At 37.3% G+C, this 19,298-nt stretch overlaps 4 protein-coding genes across 7 annotated transcripts in view; 1 reads left to right on the forward strand and 3 right to left on the reverse strand.

The window, feature by feature from the left end:
- Positions 1-19,298, reverse strand: part of LOC127877325 (uncharacterized) — a 218,465-nt gene that overhangs the window by 94,927 nt on the left and 104,240 nt on the right. The window lies entirely within an intron of this gene.
- LOC127877326 (uncharacterized) overlaps positions 1-19,298 on the reverse strand; it is a 218,236-nt gene that overhangs the window by 94,927 nt on the left and 104,011 nt on the right. The gene's annotated exons all lie outside the window — the stretch shown is intronic.
- LOC127877328 (STAGA complex 65 subunit gamma-like) overlaps positions 1-19,298 on the reverse strand; it is a 231,612-nt gene that overhangs the window by 65,431 nt on the left and 146,883 nt on the right. The gene's annotated exons all lie outside the window — the stretch shown is intronic.
- On the forward strand, positions 4,237-17,837 carry LOC127877317 (uncharacterized). 2 transcript variants are annotated; one of them, XM_052423038.1, is made up of 6 exons: positions 4,237-4,248; positions 11,601-13,543; positions 13,906-14,008; positions 14,582-14,758; positions 16,014-16,138; positions 16,505-17,837. In XM_052423038.1, exons 2-6 carry the CDS (start codon positions 11,648-11,650, stop codon positions 17,249-17,251), a joined length of 3,048 nt encoding a protein of 1,015 aa, XP_052278998.1. In that variant the 5' UTR covers positions 4,237-4,248; positions 11,601-11,647; the 3' UTR covers positions 17,252-17,837. The 2 variants fall into 2 exon arrangements, with proteins under 2 accessions (XP_052278998.1, XP_052278997.1); XM_052423037.1 differs by lacking the exon at positions 4,237-4,248 and adding an exon at positions 4,834-5,132.

The raw sequence follows: 19,298 nt of genomic DNA on the forward strand, positions 1-19,298 counted from the left end.
TACTTTTTGTTTTGATGTAGACATTTTAGTTTAAATAAATATGCTGTTTTATTTTAACATTTTTTGTTTGTATTATGCCCATGAAATATATGTGTGAGAGGGTGGGGGTGGGGGTGGGGGGGGGGAGGGTTCGTAAGCACATTAAAACTTTTACAGTGTTTTCATATCAATGAGTACTCAACCCCTATCGTAAATGAGCAACGTAAGAATAAGTTCAGAATCATCTCCCCTTGAAGCTGAGAAAAATATGAAATTACGCTTACAAGATGAAGCAGATTTTTAAAACCTACACAGTTCTGTTCCATTAATGAAAACTGCACACGGATGCCAGTAAAAAAAGGAAACCAATGTAAATAAAATGAACTATGAAATATTTGGGGGTTACAACACAAAATCATAGATAATGGTTATTTGGGTGTTATAACACAACATCATAGACAATGGTTATTTGGGGGTTATAACACAAAATCATAGATAATGGTTATACCAGTATCTTTTCCTATTTTGTTTAAAATAATCGGCCAATATATAAATATTTACAGTAGAAAAAAATCGTTCCATGTAACTTCATTGAGTGCCTTTTACACTGAAATTCCCGATGCCCTTTGATGCTTTGCATCAATACTTATCTTGTTAAATACATTGGAATACCGGAAATAATTTGACGCCAAGATAGTTTAACTTTGGATATAAGACTAAAGTCTTATAAGTTATTTTAAAATATGATCATTTAAAAAAACATTTGCTGCATAAACACTCAAGTGCTTGGAGTTTTATGTTTGAAATATGAAACTATATTTACATGGCAGTATGTATTCATATTCGTTCGTTACGGTAATCACATGCGACGGTATTGTCGGAACGTATTTTGTTTAAGGCGACAAAATGCGAAATCGCCCTCCGAGAACGTTACATTTACACTGTTGATATAATGCATAAATTTATTATATCGCTTTTATAGTTATGCGCGATAATGAATATGTCGTATCAATTAAATTACGCACCGTTTGTTTTTAAATAAATACTCTTTATTCCTCTCTAAATATTACGTATCGCAGTCTTATCAACTACAACAATTTAAGAATTAAAATTACATAAACATTCATGTGTTATTATTATCTCCGCGAAACTATTTATGAAATTAAACATTATGACATGTTGACAGTCTGTTTATCTTTCAACTATTTAAAAAAAGAACTGCATGGTATGTTTACATAATATTTAATCGCTTGGAGAAATCATCTTTGAACTACAAATATTTATGTATGATACATTCAAATATCTCAGGCATTTGGTTATTTGTCAGATACCGGTAGTTATTGGTTGGTATAATTCAGAAATAAACCATAATAAATCAAAGCGCTGAAGGCACTGTAGGTGTTCGCTGTTGTAAAATGTCGCCCTTGCACAGGCTAATCAGTATGCACAGGCTAATCTTATTTGACATGCATTAAGCCCCGTTTTCCCTGAAAGCAGCCAATATGTACAGATTTCAATGATAAACACCAGACTGTCCAATCTCGTTTTACAAGCTGTTAAACACTATTAGTCATATAAACCCTCTGCAGTGTACCAATACACAGCGGTTCATCACATTCACATTTATGTTGAGGTACGAACGACAACTCTGCTAGGAGAATGGCATTTGTCGTCTGCTGTAACAGGCAGTGGTTGTCTTTTCTTACCGTACCTAAGGCTTCTAAGCACATACTGATTTATTTGGTTACGAAAAACAAATTTGGGTAGGAAAAAAATTGGTACGAAAAAAATGTGTGGGCACGAGCAAAAATTTGGGTTAAAAAAAATTGGCTACGAAAAAAAAATGGGTACGAAAAATGTAGGGTACGAAAAAAAAATGGAAGTACGGGGAAGTAGTACTCGTGGTGAACTTGATCCATTCAGCGAAACTGGGAGGCGGGTAACATTCTCGATCAAAAATAACAAGAAATATCTTTAAAAATTATATTCGACGTGTATTTTCTGTACCACTTTTCTTAAAAAAAAACGTTATGTTACAGTAAAACGTTTGTGGGTTATAACATTACGTTTCAGCATATAAATTCAAAACTTGACATGCTCTTAATTACACCATGCTCTTTAATTTCACATGTATATCATACCAAACTTTATATTTCGTTGTTTCCTTTCCTAAGTTAATGATGTTATGTGTACGGACGTGATTTCACATGCCCATGTGCAGGAACATATAATTTTTCTCTTTTGATTATTGTTTTTTTTCTCTAATTCAATAAGCTTAGGCATGTTTGTTCGTTTAGTACGGCAATAATTTCATGATGATTCCCGAAAGTAGGCATCAGCACATAGTCGTAAAAGCACTTGAATACGTGAGTTCGCCCATGAACACATGGTAAGGTTAATTAAATCTCCGCGATATGACCTAATATGTGTTTAAAACAGCAAACAATATCCAACAAACGAATGGATTATCAAACATAGTATGTGCACTGATGTGGCTCTGTAATTTCTGTTTGAAAAGTTTATTAAATATGCAAAATGAGAAAGCACGCATATGAGCGAGTTTCACAGATGTCATTGTTGTTATTATCATACGGCTATTATGCTGTCTATATACTATAGTCGCTACAACGTTTACAAATGGCAGGTTCGAAATAATTCGTTTTCTTTACATTCATGATCGCGTTGAAAGTTAATTATTCACGTTTTAATTCGCAATTTATTTACTGAATCACGACAAATGTAAAATACAATACAGAAAATGCATAGTTGTTTCATTGATATATAAACATATAATGGATTGAATATAACTGATTTAAAATTAACGTTTTCAAACTATTATTAAATCTTTTTCCCAGAATATGCTGTCCTATTTATAGCTGGGCTTCCTATACCTTTATCTCACTCTGGATCAGCAGACGATTTATTTCATAAATCTTACGGAGGAATCCGAGATAGCCGATGTATCACGATTGACCTTTATCTATGATAATCGGCGAGGTATGCCGATAAGAAAAATTGAGCTATCTCAATCGGACTGGCTCGGTCTTTTACATAGGTCGCCATTGTAAAATTTTGTTCATGGTATAATAACTTAGACGAGCTGCTTCGCAGCATCGTCAAAAACACACCACGTAAAAGTGCCTTATGAAGTTATCCGTATTGTCATTAAATATTAAAAATATAAAGAGTTACATTTTAATCACTAACACTAGGAAACCGTACCGTATAAATGCCCGTACACAATGCATAATGTGTCGTAAAGAAGACACTTCTCCAGTAACAACAGGAATTCATGTTGAGAGGCGTTGTAATTCCCGATTCGGTTCTTACTATATTATAATTCAGTGGCGTTGAACGTTAAGGTCGATAAGTAGTTTGAACATTTTACCATGTTACATTTTCTTGGTATAGCGTGCACAAACTATATGTTTGTATAGGTCCCTGACGCAACAAGCGCTGTATGCAAAAAGTTGAGCAATTTAACGTACTACGAACATGTAATAAAAAACACTAAACACTTTAATGTGTTTGTGTCATAATTTCGCAAACACTTCTCATTTTGCTAAGTGAATCAGAATAAATAAACACCAACCATCTACACAGCGGTAACACTCCCCGTGCGTGGAATTTTCTACGTGAATTTCGAGACAGAAAATTAAAACCTGAAACCAGAAAACATGTGCTTGCGCTGAGCGAGATTTTTGCAATCGTTAGACCCTTCAAAAGGGCAGCTTGACATTTGAGTTCACCGCTTTAAACAAACACTAGTACTAACGTTCAGAAACTGTTATATAATTACTCGGTCAGCTGCATGGAACACTTTCTAGAAAGACAGGTTTTAATACATGTTCAAATAATAAGAACAACATGAACATGGTAATTTTAATTGATGTCGAACGTTGCGTATTACAATAGTATTTGAAAAGTGTAAAATAAATTGGCATGCAACTAGAAAACTAGAAGTCCGCTCTTATTATATACTAGTAACCGCTTTTGTCCTATACCATTCAGAAATTAATTTCGAGATATATTTTTTATCAATAAATACACAACGCATTTGGGGTTTGATAATTAAGAATTAAATCACGATGACATGATTCGGAGACAGATTTTTTTTAACAGCCTCACGTCAAAACCACTATACGTTGTTTATTAAACGATAAATGACGACAATGACTAACTATATTTTACGAACTTTACTGAGCGTTGTTTACGAGTAGTTATGCAATAATTTTGTTCTTTATCCATAGTCAGGGCAGCGGAGAACACGTATGTTAGATGATTACCCGACAATAATATTTTTATTATTGTAAATAATAAATACTAATTTTTGAATTATTATAGTAAATCATAATTATCCATATTAGATCTATCATTGTTTCTATAATTATCATTATTATTTTTAATAATAATATAAGCATAGATCTAGTTCATCATCTGAAAGATGCTCGTCGTCTTGTCGTCGGCACCGTCATTTCCTTGACTATTGCGAAATACAAGAAGCCGAAAGCGAACTTAACGCGAATATCGTCGTAGCCCGATCCTTTGTGGACCCTTTATACCCGGAGCCAAAATTTGAAACTTGTTGCATTCACAATGTAACGGTTTTCTCAAAGAGAGCATAACGGGTTCAAGGGGTTTACGCGGGGGAAATTCTGTAATAATCAATAATTGTTTACCTGTTTAACCAAAAATTAGACGCAATTGCGTAACAGACATAAACAAATTGTCACTCTGTTCATAATCTATTCAGATCTGGTGTGAAGTAATCGATGTAAAGGACTGAAATTATTTACCAAATACTTGTTCCTTCAGACGCCTCTAGCTATCATAACAAAGCAGAAGAATTTAAATGGCTGAACGATTTTCCGCGCATGCGCATTTCCTTTAATCCTCAAACGCGCTTGATATGAAAATAGAACACAACGTGAAAATCTGACTGATGACTTGTCAGCTATGAAGTTTCGTGTATATATGTTGACATTTGTTCACACGGACGGACACTATGCCAAAAACTTTCTTGGTGAAACGGGACAGTGAATCACATGAATTAAATGCGTCAGGAACCATAAAATATACGTCAAATGTCCGTTTAGACGGAACTATCAATTGCAATGAGGTTAAATCAAGTCTGACAGAAGTGACAGTTCAAGGTAACACGTTTTATTTAATGTAATTTTTTTATTGCGTATATGAATTAAAACTTCATTAGTGTAGGATATTGTTAATTGACGGATGGTGAACTAATTATCACTGTAATGTTATATTTTGATTCATGTATTTATAACATGAATACACTGGTATTAGGCACTTAATATCGTATAAATAATATAAAAGTTCGTGTATATACTAATAACCTACTTCTATGAATATGAGGTCGATATAATCAGTAGATTACGTCTATTGTTTTGACTAGTAACAATTATGGACGTGTAGAATATGGAAGAACATGAAGGGCATGAAATATGGTATACATCTAGCTATATCATTTGACGTTTTTACACTTTCCCATATGAATGTGACACATACAGTTTCATGTTTTTTTTATCAGTGCAGTATTTACACAATTATTTGAAAGTTTTTTTCACATTTGTATATATTATACTCTTGCAACTGTTTTTTGGGGGAACGAATATTCCGTTGGAAATGCGTGCGGAAGTTGCACTTGTCTAAATGTTATCTCGCAGCAGGTGTTACCATAGATACAAACCCGTCTGCATTCAACAGTTTCCTGCCACCTGTTCTTTAAGTACTTGAATCTTTTTAAGCTTTAAGAAATCTGACTCCTCGACCCAGTTAAGTCGGGGCCCAGATTATAGACCAAATCGGGCGCCGTAAAATCTCCATTCAAGGACTTAAAGCGAGGGTTTGTCGGCGGGGCTATAAAAGTGTACGGTTTATTATTCGGTTTATTGGTATGATAGTTAAGCCGAATTAACAGTTATCTAGCATCCCCTACCCATGGCATGGGTTTACTGTTTCACTTGCGGTATTTGTATAGACACGCTGGTGTTTATTTGTTTATCCGATTAAGATAGTAGTAAACTCCAGTCTCAAGACGTAATTGACATGGGAGTTTGAGACATAATGTACCTCAGCAATCATGAATTATATAAAGGAAATTATGTTGACGTGCCCACAAACTTTCTTTGTGTACATGAGCTATAAATTTTAATGAACTTTAGAGTCGTATTGCTTTTGGGTGCTTTGCAACAAACGAGTGAAAAGTCTCAAAATAACATTCTTTGTGAACATGAGTTAACACTTAATTAATAAATTGCGAGAACTACTCTGAACGGCGATGTTTGAAACTATACGCCATCATCATCAACAGGCTGAATAGCAGCTGGTGGGTGGATGCAATAAATAATCATAGTCGATTTTGTTCAATAAGCAATCTCCGTCTACATCTAGCCGCTCATAATGTTAGTTAACTTCAATTGATCATTATAACAAGACGGTGATTTATTTTATGACGAAATTTAACTTCGACTTTAACATGTTTAAATCACCCCCATCACGCACATTTTAACAGCAATTACTAGTCGATTGAATACAAGTTTACAGTCGCTTGCTATTAAGTGGCTTTCTTAAATGAGAAGGTCGCCTGTTGAACTTATTTGCATACAGCAACTACCAGCATCCCCGTCACCTGTTGATTGTGAGATTGAAATTCAAATGTTATTTTCTTCTTCGGAGTTAATGTTTTTCGGGTAGTTTGTTCTATTTGATCGCGAACGAACAGCGGGCTGAAAACAGTTGAAATTCTTAGAAACCACGCTTATGAAATACTATCCTGTTTCTTTTCTCTCTCAACCAAATGTAGGGTGCAATGGGCGCGGTAATGGTTTAAAATAACTCGCCAGTTATCACTTACTGACCAGGGCACGGTGAACTCCGTACACTTTTCATGACATATTGGAGCAATTTACAAGGGCATGTGTGTCCGCACTCGGTCCACATGTCGGCGTGCATAACTACCGTATCGCAAATGTACGCCGGCAGCGGGTAGACCCCTACAGCATTGAAGCACCCACTGAGTCCCGCGTGATAGCCCTTTATTGAAAAGGGATTTCGCTAACTGTTTACGCACAAATTATCCCCTCGCGGTCACCATTCATGGACTGCGATGGCGCGTTTCCGTTAGGTTGGTCAAACAAAGAACTGAACGGGCGAATGCTTTCACAACTGTCACAGTAAAATCACCATTATCATTGATTATGCAATTTAGAACTGTTCACCATTGAAATGGACTCGCAACAGGTTTTAGGGGGGTGAAAAGTGCTATTTAAATTTGAAAACGATTCCCATCTTTCGGTTGAACAGGTTATTGAATATATGGAATTATTCAAACGTACAAAACGTGGTAATAATAAAAGCAGTGAAGTCACAAAAGCGAAAAATGTAACATCTGTTTTACACGGTAATAAATAGGACTTCAAACTGTGGAATTTTAATCGACAATACATACCTTTTAAACCCATTTAAATAGCAACACATACCTCGTCAATATAAAATTAAGTTGAGACGCGTTTATGTACGAATAATATGTCCTTTATAGAATGTCGTAGCACCAGAATTGCAATATCTGGGACATGTGTCAAGAAAACTTTACCACCGGTAATGTTGATTTAAAAGTTTGTATTTGGAAAAAAATATTATTCAAAGTTGTAGAATATAATTTAAAATTGCTCACACAAAACAAAAAAAAAACGAACAGGTTTTGCTTAACATTCATATAACAAACATAACATTAAAATAACAAATATTGTAAATTAAAGTCAAATCGTATTTGGTGGATGTATATCGTTTAAAAAAATCGTTTTGGGTGATAAAGGGACGCTTAAGAGATATAAAAATATTCCCCATGAACAAAGAGACTCAATAATGTCGCCATATGCCACTGTCTTCTAGTTTTCATAACGGTTCTGCGAGCTCTGACAGTAAATCAATATCGTTCTGTGCGCTCCTTTTGAACAAAATGGCGCCACGTAACGGGACAAAATGGTTTAACGAAATCTTGACTTTCGCAGAGTGCTGGTAAGTCGGCGGGCGACAGAGATATCGGCTGCGCCGAGAACATTATGAACGTAGCGTCTTAGCGCCAAAACCTGCAGGTCCCATGATAACCATTTGCACATGTGCCGCTGCCTAATTGCCTGTTATATGTAAGGTTCATGTCAAGTTCATCGGCTGTCGGTGTAATAACACAGCACTGTGAAATTATGATTAGTCTATGTTATGTAACAAAAGTCCTTTATGGTGGGTAACTAACCGAACAATATTGCTTTTGTTATCTTAAGAATAAGATAACATGTCCCAGAATAAGTTTTGAATCAACGCCTAATGAACGTTTATATTGAAGGCTGGGCTTTTCTGTAGTGCGCCGTGTAGTTGTTTGGGCTGCGTAATTAAACAGTGTGATATATTTTTCCAAGTCTACGGAACCAGCGTTAGTATGTCGGCATGCTGTAGGATCCGGCTCTTTAACGTTATCTTCGTAATAAGTTTAAGTGGTTCCGCAGTTGTAAAATGAGTTTTCAGTGAAGTGCATAATATGTTTTTAGGGACTGTAATGTACAAAAGTTGTCATTTCATCGCGGTATGCGTGAATTAATAATAATCCAACGGTTTATTTGATATGCATCGGAAATCAAACTCTTGACATTATTGAATATTTACAAACAAAAAGAAAATAATGCTTTTTCAATATTATAATTTTGATACCCTGTTTTTAAATTTGTTTCACCGAAATAAATAATGGATTTTTTTTTATCGGGCATTGTTGTTGAACAAAATAATGTCGTCTGCTAGTATTCCACCCCGTAGGGAGAAGACGGTCGGGTGGGTGACTGATACCGTAACGAGGCTAACGCCATTGTCACTGTAGTGTCGTCTTCTTTCACGCTCGCTCCAGCGGGCTGTCTTCCGTCCTTTAGATGGCCACTTCCGCCCGTCAGGATGAGCTTTCAGGCATTAAAGTGTCATTTGCATGAATTTTGCATACTGGACGATATGCTTTAAAATTGATAGTACATTTTTTGCTACTAAGGATTAAGTTGTGAACTTTTGTTGACTATGTCGAAGAAATGTCGGTAGATAAAACGTGTCACTAGACGATGATGATTAGTGTGTGTGGCTCCCCCCAAAAAAACATAAAATTGCCCGATTCATTTAACATTTATAAACCTTTCATAATCTAACCTCATTTGAATTTTAATATATTGCATTCTTTACATTCATAATTACGACGCTTGTAAAATAACGGGTAAAGTTTTCAAAGGAAACTGTCACATTTTACAGGATTTCTGCCATTGTTTTCTTAGATAAACACAAAACAGTTAGAATACTGTTTTTGTGCCTTTAAGGCAATTTTTGACGTGCAGGTATTTGATTGATGGACGTTTAGCGTAGCGGCCCTTTCATTGATATGACAGAATCCGTGATGCAGTTTTATGATATAATTATTTCAATTAACTAACATGGTACGTTTAGTATTGATTGAATTGTTGTCCGTACCGTAAGTGTAGATGGCCGCGGGGAAATCTCGATATTGGGGACGCAGGGGAGTCGGGGCCAATTAGTTTACGTCAATATAGCTGTCACCCGCTTATTAGTAGCAATTGAGATGATTTTATTTATAACCTATTTTGATCATTTTAGATCAATGATACGGACTCTTTTCAGTTTTAATTGCGAAGGTTTCTTGATAAGATCAAATTCACTTAAGTTAATTGTTTATTTCTATGCACGTACATATTTAAGACTCGGTATTTAGTCGGTTAATTATTAAGAAATAACCAGTTACTGTCGCGTACTGTATATCTGCATGTTTTCTTATGCAGCAAATCTCAAACGAATGTGACTTTAGGACTAACGTTGCACACCGTTGGATTTGAGGTAACTCGTACGTTGTTTATCGCAAACATGTTCGCTCTAAACGATGTAAGATGTATTTCAATATGCATGGCTATACCAAAATGTTGGTGATAAAAAAATATTTTTGTCTATGTTAAAGTTGCGATTACATGACCAATTTTTACAAAACTGGCAAAATGAGCTAAATAATTCGTCCAGAGCTAGGACTTATGTAACTTTTTGTGATTTTAAAATGCAACCTTATCTAACAACTATAAAAACAAACAAGTTTAGAAGTGTCTTAAGTAGAATTCGTGTATCTTCACATAGACTGAAAGTTTAGGCCGGAAGATGGCAAAAACCTATTCCATTTCCGTATCAGGAGAGACACTGTAATTGTTGTAAATGTCAAATGCTCGAAGATGAATATCACTTTGTAATGGAATGTAAACTATATTCAGAAATAAGAAAGCTGTACATTGATAAATACTATTGGAAAAATCCAAATATGTATAAATTTGTTGAATTAATGAAATCCGAAAATGTTCGAATCAATAACAACCTTGCATTATATGTGAAAAAAGCCTTCAAACTTAGAAACTTGTTTAATCTGTATTATGATTATTCCTAGTCATTTAACATTTCGTACATAATCCTTTTATGTTGATCTATCATATAACAAGGATAGACCTCTTGCTTATGTTTTGTTTGTTTATAAATATGTATTATATTTTCTACAATTTACTAGTCACGTGACCACTCGTTTGTTATATACATAACCTTTATGTGCTGTATACACATGGACAATTGTCTATTGTATGAACAATAAAACTGTACAACTGTATGTTTGTTCAGATATTGAGCGTGTCGCAGTTCTTGCAACGAAATATGCATCATGTCGACATCATATTTTCATAACCTAGTACGATATGTGATATTACCTGTCGATAACTGTATTCAATTATTCATACGTATTTCTACAACGGTAGAGGTTCACTTCCTGAATGTATTTCAACGTCAAAACTTGTGGATAAGGATTTAAAACAACTTGTATGTTGAGAGAATTGTGAATTTTTAACGGATCAAGAGTCGAAAGCATATCATGAGTGCAAAATTAAAAGCGCGGGAACGTAGCAATTAGCGTTTTCGCGGCAGCGACCTGCTGATAGGCTGTGTCAGGCTGTAACTCGCAATTTCTGTGTACATGTCGCCGATGTTAACCTGGCATTGAACTTATTGCATGAATATATTCAAGAACCGTTACGGATGATAAATTAATGTCTGTACTGGAAGCGGTTTAATTTAATTGAAGCGTACATCACCGTACCTTACTGTTATGTTCTCATTACAATCGTGCAAAACGTGCATGAACAAAACCTAATTCAATGAACAAATTCATGCTTATGTAGTTCACGAGTTTCGAGTCAATCTATATTAAAACATTTAGATAGACTAACTGATTGTGTTGGTTAACTTTCATTTAATAATGAATTTTAGCAATTTATGTATCTGGGCGAGGAAACAGATAATGTTGCAAAAACTTGTTATCCAATCCCATGAATATTTGATGCAATAAATACGTTCAAACTATTTTAGACAGAATCATTTACAATGTTAGAAGATATATGCCAGAATAGTTTTGTTATAAAACTTAACGATATTCTATAGTCGATTCTATATAAAGAAAAATAGTATAAACAGTAATTAAAACTGTCTAGTAATCTTAATCAACATGCATACCGGTAATTTGTTTATATTTTAAGGTAGGGTCATATCAAGAGACGCTCAATGTGTGAGGAATAATCAGGCAATGGATTCCACACCTCCATCAACATCAGCAGTCCCGGTGCTCGGGGAATCATCTTCGCGTACCAACATACGACCGAACGGAACAACGCGACAGGATGACTACACGAGAGAGGCATCGGAGGCGGTTGGCGCTTCCGGCAGCGAAAGCACCCGGGCACTGCTGAAGAAGGCGCTGACGACGCTGGTGAGCACGGACTATGACGCAGTGACGCCGCCTAGGAGGACGGGAAAGGAGAACACGACGCCTGTTAGCAGCAAGCCGAAACTGTTCAGACCGTATGATCTGGATGATAACAAATGCGACAGTGATACCTCTACCAACCAGACTTTTATTTCGCCGATTTTGGTAAGAGCGAATTACGGAACTGGACTGGGTGACTGGCATATCGAAAAAAGAAGCAAGTCAGAATCGCTCTCATATACGCAGACCAGTGTGCCGTGCACCTCAGTACACGGACTTAAAGCGGAGACCAGACCTACATACGTACTATCTGATACTCGTTTACCACCGAAGCTAGTTCTGACATCTCTCGAACCGCTCCGGTCATCGACGCCCAAAAATTCGCCATGTATCTCACCAGCCTCGTCTCAATCTGAAACACGCATCTCTCAGAAGTTGCTGACGTCTCCGGTAGTAAACAATTGTCCTAGTGACAGCAGTAGAACGTGGACATCATTGATGGGAACCAATAACTACGTCTTAGATAACACGGAAACATCCATTAGTGGCAATATGCAAGCACAGAGGCCAAATGTAGTGTTTCAAGGATCTCATAGCTCTAGAGAGCATAGTCTAAGACTGCCATTAAAACACAGTTACAAAAACACCATTACAATCGGCACCGAAAGTGGTGGGCATCATTCCGCTGTGAGTATCAGCAAGGTAGAGAGCGACCGACAGCGGTCCAACAGCTGTCCACCAGTAACGAACGCCGCCCCGGGGTCGGCACATCCTGTCCCCCGACGCTGGGACTCCACCCGCAGACTGACCGAGCAGACACCCCCTGTACAAATAGAGATTCTGAAGGAAACCTGGGCTAAGCACCATGCCATCATGACGTCCAGAAATATCCGCCAAGACGATTTCGCACCCAGTTTACCGTCCTTTGCAACATTTGCCAATCATAAAAGTGAAGCCTTTAAGAACAATTCTTCTTACAACGCCAGACTTGAGCCAGATAATGGATGCTCTAATAAGGTTAAACACATGAGAAGCAAGAGTGAGGAAACGTCAGAAATATCGAAGGGTGGAACTTCTCGACTCAGTTTACCGTCCACAAAAAATGAATGTTCTGAACTTCCACAGCGGTCTATTGTTGACACCGAGGCTGACAAACATACCATTGCCTCAACAATCAGTGATCGCTCAACGACTGCCCCGTCCACTGTTTGCCCGAAATCCAAGTCGATGATCCAAGCTTATACAAGCCAGAATGGGACGCATGAGTCCACCAGGAGTCTAGTAAATGGATGTCGAGGGGACAATTTTTCGACTACCACGGCTCCTACAAGAACTAAGTCACCGCCACCAAAACGCTTCCCTTACTCGGGAATGGAATATTTTAAACCGAGACCGGAGTTTTACCGGTCAGACGCGCATTGTCTTACGGACTACGCGTTCAAGCATCCGCTATACTACCACTCACTGCCTCTCCAGACGTTCAGAATGGAACACGCGTTGCCGAAGTACTGGATCCCCAATGAAGCTGCGGTGGACCGACCTAACAATTCGGCGCACAGACTTCATGACAAACCTGACTTATGCGTGGACCAGATCACACCCATAAGCGCAGGCGCATTCAGCACTTCCGGTCTCCAAAAACTGTCCAGCGTCAACAGCCTTCCACCAGCGCCGCCCGCCAACCTTCCGGTGGCGCCTCTCCTAAATCTGATAAAGGTGATTTGAATGTTTGTAAAAATGAGCCGATTAAAAGTAACAGATAAAATAAAATTAATAAATTCTTAATATCAACCCAATCAATGCTTCCTGTTATGAATATAACTCTCTTGGTTGCGGTATTGACGCGATTTTAATTTTTTGCACAGTGCTTTAATTTAAGACATTTTAAAGAATTCCTATGCATTAGATGTAATGATGTGTTTTGCAGACGGTGATCGCAATGTTTCAATTTGACTATATCTCAAATCGGCGGTATTTGTGTTTAATTTACTTTTAACAATCCACAGGTAAATCTTAAGGTAAATTCATCGTTATTTACTACAAGCCCGTCCTGCAACACTTTTAACATTATCTTGTAGGATCAGAGCGCCCTGCCGGGAGTGGAGGTGATCAACGGAGGCTACGGCATCAAGAACCCGTCCTTTAGTGCTCCCAAGGCGCAGGACTTCCCGGACGAGTCACGTGAGTACTCTGCTTTGAGTTGACATCCATAAAATATTAATTATAGTAGTAATAATAGCTTAATTTTACGAAGTTTGCATATAAGATATGTAGTTATCAAGACAAAGTATATACATGCACATGTAGTACTTTGTTGACTTTCATAGATTTTAAACATAGAAGTAATAACATGTAGCAAAAAGAATAATCCTGCTAATAAAAATAAGTACCGGTACATAATAATTATACATAAATATTATTAAAATACTGATTGTCATCAGGGACAGCCTAATTACAATAATAACAAAATAGCAATCACTTTTGAAACATCAAGAAAAAAGCAAACACATACATACATAGTTAATTTCAAAACGAAATTGTACTCACTCATATTAAACATTGATAAATAAACCTGCAGTTCATTTGCCATAAAGAAAAACGTAAGTTTAGATTTAATCATTAATACACTATCTATTCGTTGCATAAATCTTATAAAAATAAACAAACATTGCCAGATATTTCCTTACAAAAAAAATCAAGTGATATAATCACTTGTTATACCGCTCATTCAATGAAATTTCGTATATACTTAAGTTTCGGCAGACAACTCCAAGTTCGTCTGCAAGTTCTGCTCGAAGGAGTTCAGCCTACAACGCCTGCTGAACCGTCATCTGAAGTGTCACTCGGACGTGAAGCGCTACTTGTGCACGTTTTGTGGCAAGGGATTCAATGATACATTTGACCTCAAGCGACACACAAGGATCCACACAGGTGAGCGCGGGACTGGGTTACCAGTCATTTGTTTTATCAATATCGTTTATTTATCAATATCGTGTAAACTAACATATACTATGAAATTGTAGTATATTACTTTATAGGAATTTGAATACTTGAATGGTATTTGAATATTAGTTTTTTATTGTTCAAATAAATGTATATATGATGATTTGATTTTTAGCTCTGCGTTTTCAGAGAAAACCCGAGGTATTGTCATAGCTAGCTCGTCGTGTCGTCCGCCGTCCGCGTCGTGCTAAAACCTGAACATTTTGTTAAGGTTTTGAACATTGGCTCTAAAATCAAATTGCTTCCACCTACAACTTTGAAACTTCATATGTAGATGCACCTTGATGAGTTCTACACGCCACACCCATTTTTGGGTCACTAGGTCAAAGGTCAAGGTCACTGTGACCTTTAAAAAAAATCTGACAAACTTTCATTTATTCAAAACTGCACTCGTAGCCGAGCGTGGCACCCGTTATGCGGTGCTCTTGTTAAACCTTAGATTCAAATGTTCGAACCTCCGAGACAATGCGATCTTGATTGCCACAAATAAACATATTAATCGTATCTGACATGCATCTTGAAAAGAAGGATAGGGACGGGAAGGAATACCTGAACAATATTCGAATATTCGTGTTTCATTTTTCGGAGAATAATTCGCATACCGGTGTATTCCAATTTAGACCATAGTTTCAAATGTCTTAATTGAACAAAAGAATTTAGCAAAGAACTGACCCTGATTGCCTCAAATACCTACTTTAAATCGTATCTTATATGCATCTTTGAAAAAGGGTAAAAGTAATCATTTTCAAAACATTGATCGATTATTATGTTCGTTTTTGGTCACTTAATACATATTATTTCAGATCGTCGCTTTTTATAAATTTTCGCTGTTTATTTTAACCTCACTATATATCCATTCTCGCTCCATATGCACAATGGCTATATGCCCATCCTTGCTCTATATCCGCAATCTCTATGTCTATCCTCGCTCTATATCCACAAACGCTATATGTCAATCATCGCTTCATCTACAATCGCTACACGTCCATCATCGCTCTTTATCCACAATCGCTTTATGTCAATCATCGCTATGTATATCCACAATCGCTTTATGTCCATCATCGCTCTTTACCCACAATCGCTTTATGTCCGTCCTCGCTATATATCCATAATCGCTTTATGTCCATCATCGCTCTTTATCCAATCTCGCTGTATGTCAAACCTCGCTCTATATCCACCACAGGTGTGAAGCCGTACAAGTGTCCGTCCTGTGATAAGTCGTTCACACAGCGCTGCTCCCTGGAGTCGCACACACGCAAGGTGCATGGCGCAGATCTGCCTTACGGATACAAACAGAGAAGGACCAAGGTGAGTTTACGTCAGAGTTTTTGCTGATGTGGTATTCGATATAATAGCAGTCAGTTGACAAATCTTCTGGGGATACTTTGGCGATATTATTTCAATTTCATTACCCAAAGAGTTGGAGAGAATTATGCCAATGCTTGGTATTTTACACTGTTGACTCTGATGAAACCCTAAAGCGTTGGTTGTTTAGAAGATCGCGAGGTTATGTCAATTAAATGCTTTAAAAAATACCGACTTCGTTATTCGGAAATAGTTTTTCACAGTTTAATATTATATCGTATGCATGGTACGTGTTAAAAAAACGCATGTTTAACACAAACAATAAAATACGCAGCTGTTAAAACTCTATGACACCTGCTTGTTTTTCAGGTGTATGTCTGTGAAGACTGCGGGCATTCAACGTCGGATCCGGAGAACCACTTCGTTCATTTGCAACAAAACCACCCGTTCTGTCCCGCGCTAGCAAGGTGTCACGACAAGCGGCAGTTCAAATTCAGATCTGACGGTATAGAGGGTGCGGACCAAAGGGAACAAGAACGCTCCTCGGGTGATTCGGACACGAATGCCAAGACGGAAGAGGCGTCGACAGCGCGTGCTCGGGATCCGTTGGCCTACAGCAATTCTATTAGTCGTAGTTTGCAGTTAGAAACCCCGACAGCTTGTGTAAAAGTAAATAAAATACAAGCGCCTGTATCGGCACCGGCCAATATCGGATCAAACAAACCCGAGGTTCAGGTCGTTCCACAGGAGCGCATAGAACAATCGGCACGCTTTTCACCACCATCCTTGAGTCAGAACATCCGCTATTGCGACATCAGAGTGGCGAACAAGCGTCCAGACACGACTTCGCCCAAGTGTTCACCTGTCAAAAAGGCACGGAATAATGAAACGCCTCTCTCTTTTGAACGAGGCGCGTGTGAGAATGAGAGGCAGGCGGAACCACCGGGTAAGGTCGCGTTCATGCCGCACGTTAAGAAGCGCCCTCTGGGCTCTTTGACACAAAACACCCTGTACGATCTGCATCCAAACACTGGCAAGCAGACGCCGACGAAGTCCAACCCTCCACTGGGGATGCGTCTACCGCTAGGACAGATCGTCCGCCCGAACTGTTGGTGAAAGTCGTCTGCAGACATCTGTATTGACAATGTATATTGCTGTATATAGTTTTAGTCAATTATCTGTCCTCTAATGACTGTGATATAGTTCTGTATAGTTCTGTATAGTTCTGTACATGAATATTTGTTTGTGTCGACAACGATTGTGTACGATTATTAAGGGTTTAGGCAAAGTTAGGCGCATTGCATCCATCACATTTTTTGAAATCCGATTTATTATTGTGTTGTGTTTTCATGTTAAATGTAATGTTCAAGAAATGATGTACTTTTCATTAAATAAGTCATCAATTATTGCTCAGCATTGCTCTCTCAATGAGCGTTTTTATAGATAACAGTAGCAACGGCGTTTTGTTATCTCTCGTTTACAATAAGATTCGTTGACTGTCTTCGTTTAACTGTTTGTTAGGCCGGAAAGTACCTTTAAAAGTGTCATTTTTTTGTTTCTTTCTGCGTTGTTTCGTTGTTGTTTAACTCAGGATTTGTTCACCTTTCTGTCCCTATTTGCAGTATTATTGTTTATTTTTACTTATTTCGTGTTTCTTTTGTTATGAGTCTTATAATTGCTTGCCACATTTTTATTTTTTTCTACTTTAGATGACATGTTTGGCACTTATGTTGTCCAAATAAAGGTGCTATCGTCTTAATCCGTGTTTGTCGTTCGTTTCAATGACACCCCGAATTGCGGCGCAATTGATGCTGTTATTTTCAGCCGATCCTTATAGAACTGATTTACCAACATTGCAAGCTTCGCAGACACCTACTCATAAATAACAGTAGATAAATTATGCCCTGGACACAATTTCAAAAAGGACATTCACAAGGACAACTGCTGTTATATGATGAAAACTCATGTAATGGCTCATGTGAACTGCACTTCCAGTTTTGAGATCTACCTATGAACAGTCTAGTTGATACCTATTATTATTTGTAAAATGTGCCTTATTTAAAATTGGTTTCATGTGCACTTCGAATCTCATCAACGAGGTTTACTTAATCATTAAATTTCAAGGTGAAACTTATTAAAGTTTTTTTAAATATATGCTCGGGATAAATTTTAAATGCAAAACAACCGATGTCAATAATTCTTAAAGAAGGGGACCAAGAGTTTAGGTTTTTGTGCAATGCACACTCACTCAATGAGATATACTTATCTATGAAGTACTCGTAATTTTGAGATATGCTCTCACTACTGGACAAAATTTAAGCACAAACATTAACAACGTGTAATAGTTTTTAACAATTGGGCAGCAAGAGTTCCCCTAAATGAGTTCTACCTACCAATTAAGTTGAATTTGAAATCTTTTGTTTTATTGTTAAGATACTAATTATGTCCGAACAAAGTACAACAATTAACGAAGGAGGAATCGAGGGTGGCAAGAGTTTTGTGGGTTTTTTTGCGCAATGCACATCCCCTCAAAAAGATCTACCCACCTATTAAGTTTGAAGTTGATGGCTCTCTTAGTTTGGAAGATATGTTCCTGACCAAATGTGCGAACACAAGTAATAAAGGGTAATAACTCAAATAATATTAAAGGAGGTATGGCTAGTGTGCTTTGCACCTCATTTCAATGGGATTTAACTGCCTATGATGTATACAGTTTATACCTCTTTTAGATGTCGAGATATGGATCAGGCAAGTTAACCCGACGACGATACCGACGACGCCAGACGGACAACCTAAAACCAATACTAGTAATCCACTCCCTCTATCGACAACTTCGTTATGCGAAAGTATGCTTGTTTGTTTCCATTAACATCTCTTACTTAAAAAGGGCATGGTCACCCAAAAATGGTGTAGCTATCCACGAGTTATTTCCCACTTATAAAGTTATATGTGGATGTTCAATGATCGGACAATACAAGTTAATGATTTGAAAGCATTCCTGTTTTTAGACACACTTTTGAAAAAAAAAATTTAGTCGGCCATCTTTGCATGTTGTTCACAGTATTTCGATGATAAAACGTATTTGGGGGGCGAAAAGTTTAAAATACAAAACTGTTATACCTGCATCTTAAAACTGTATCGTTTGTTACCACTGTATTCTTCT

The sequence above is a fragment of the Dreissena polymorpha genome, chromosome 4 (genome assembly GCF_020536995.1).
Source record: "Dreissena polymorpha isolate Duluth1 chromosome 4, UMN_Dpol_1.0, whole genome shotgun sequence".
In the NCBI taxonomy this organism is placed as follows: domain Eukaryota; kingdom Metazoa; phylum Mollusca; class Bivalvia; order Myida; family Dreissenidae; genus Dreissena; species Dreissena polymorpha.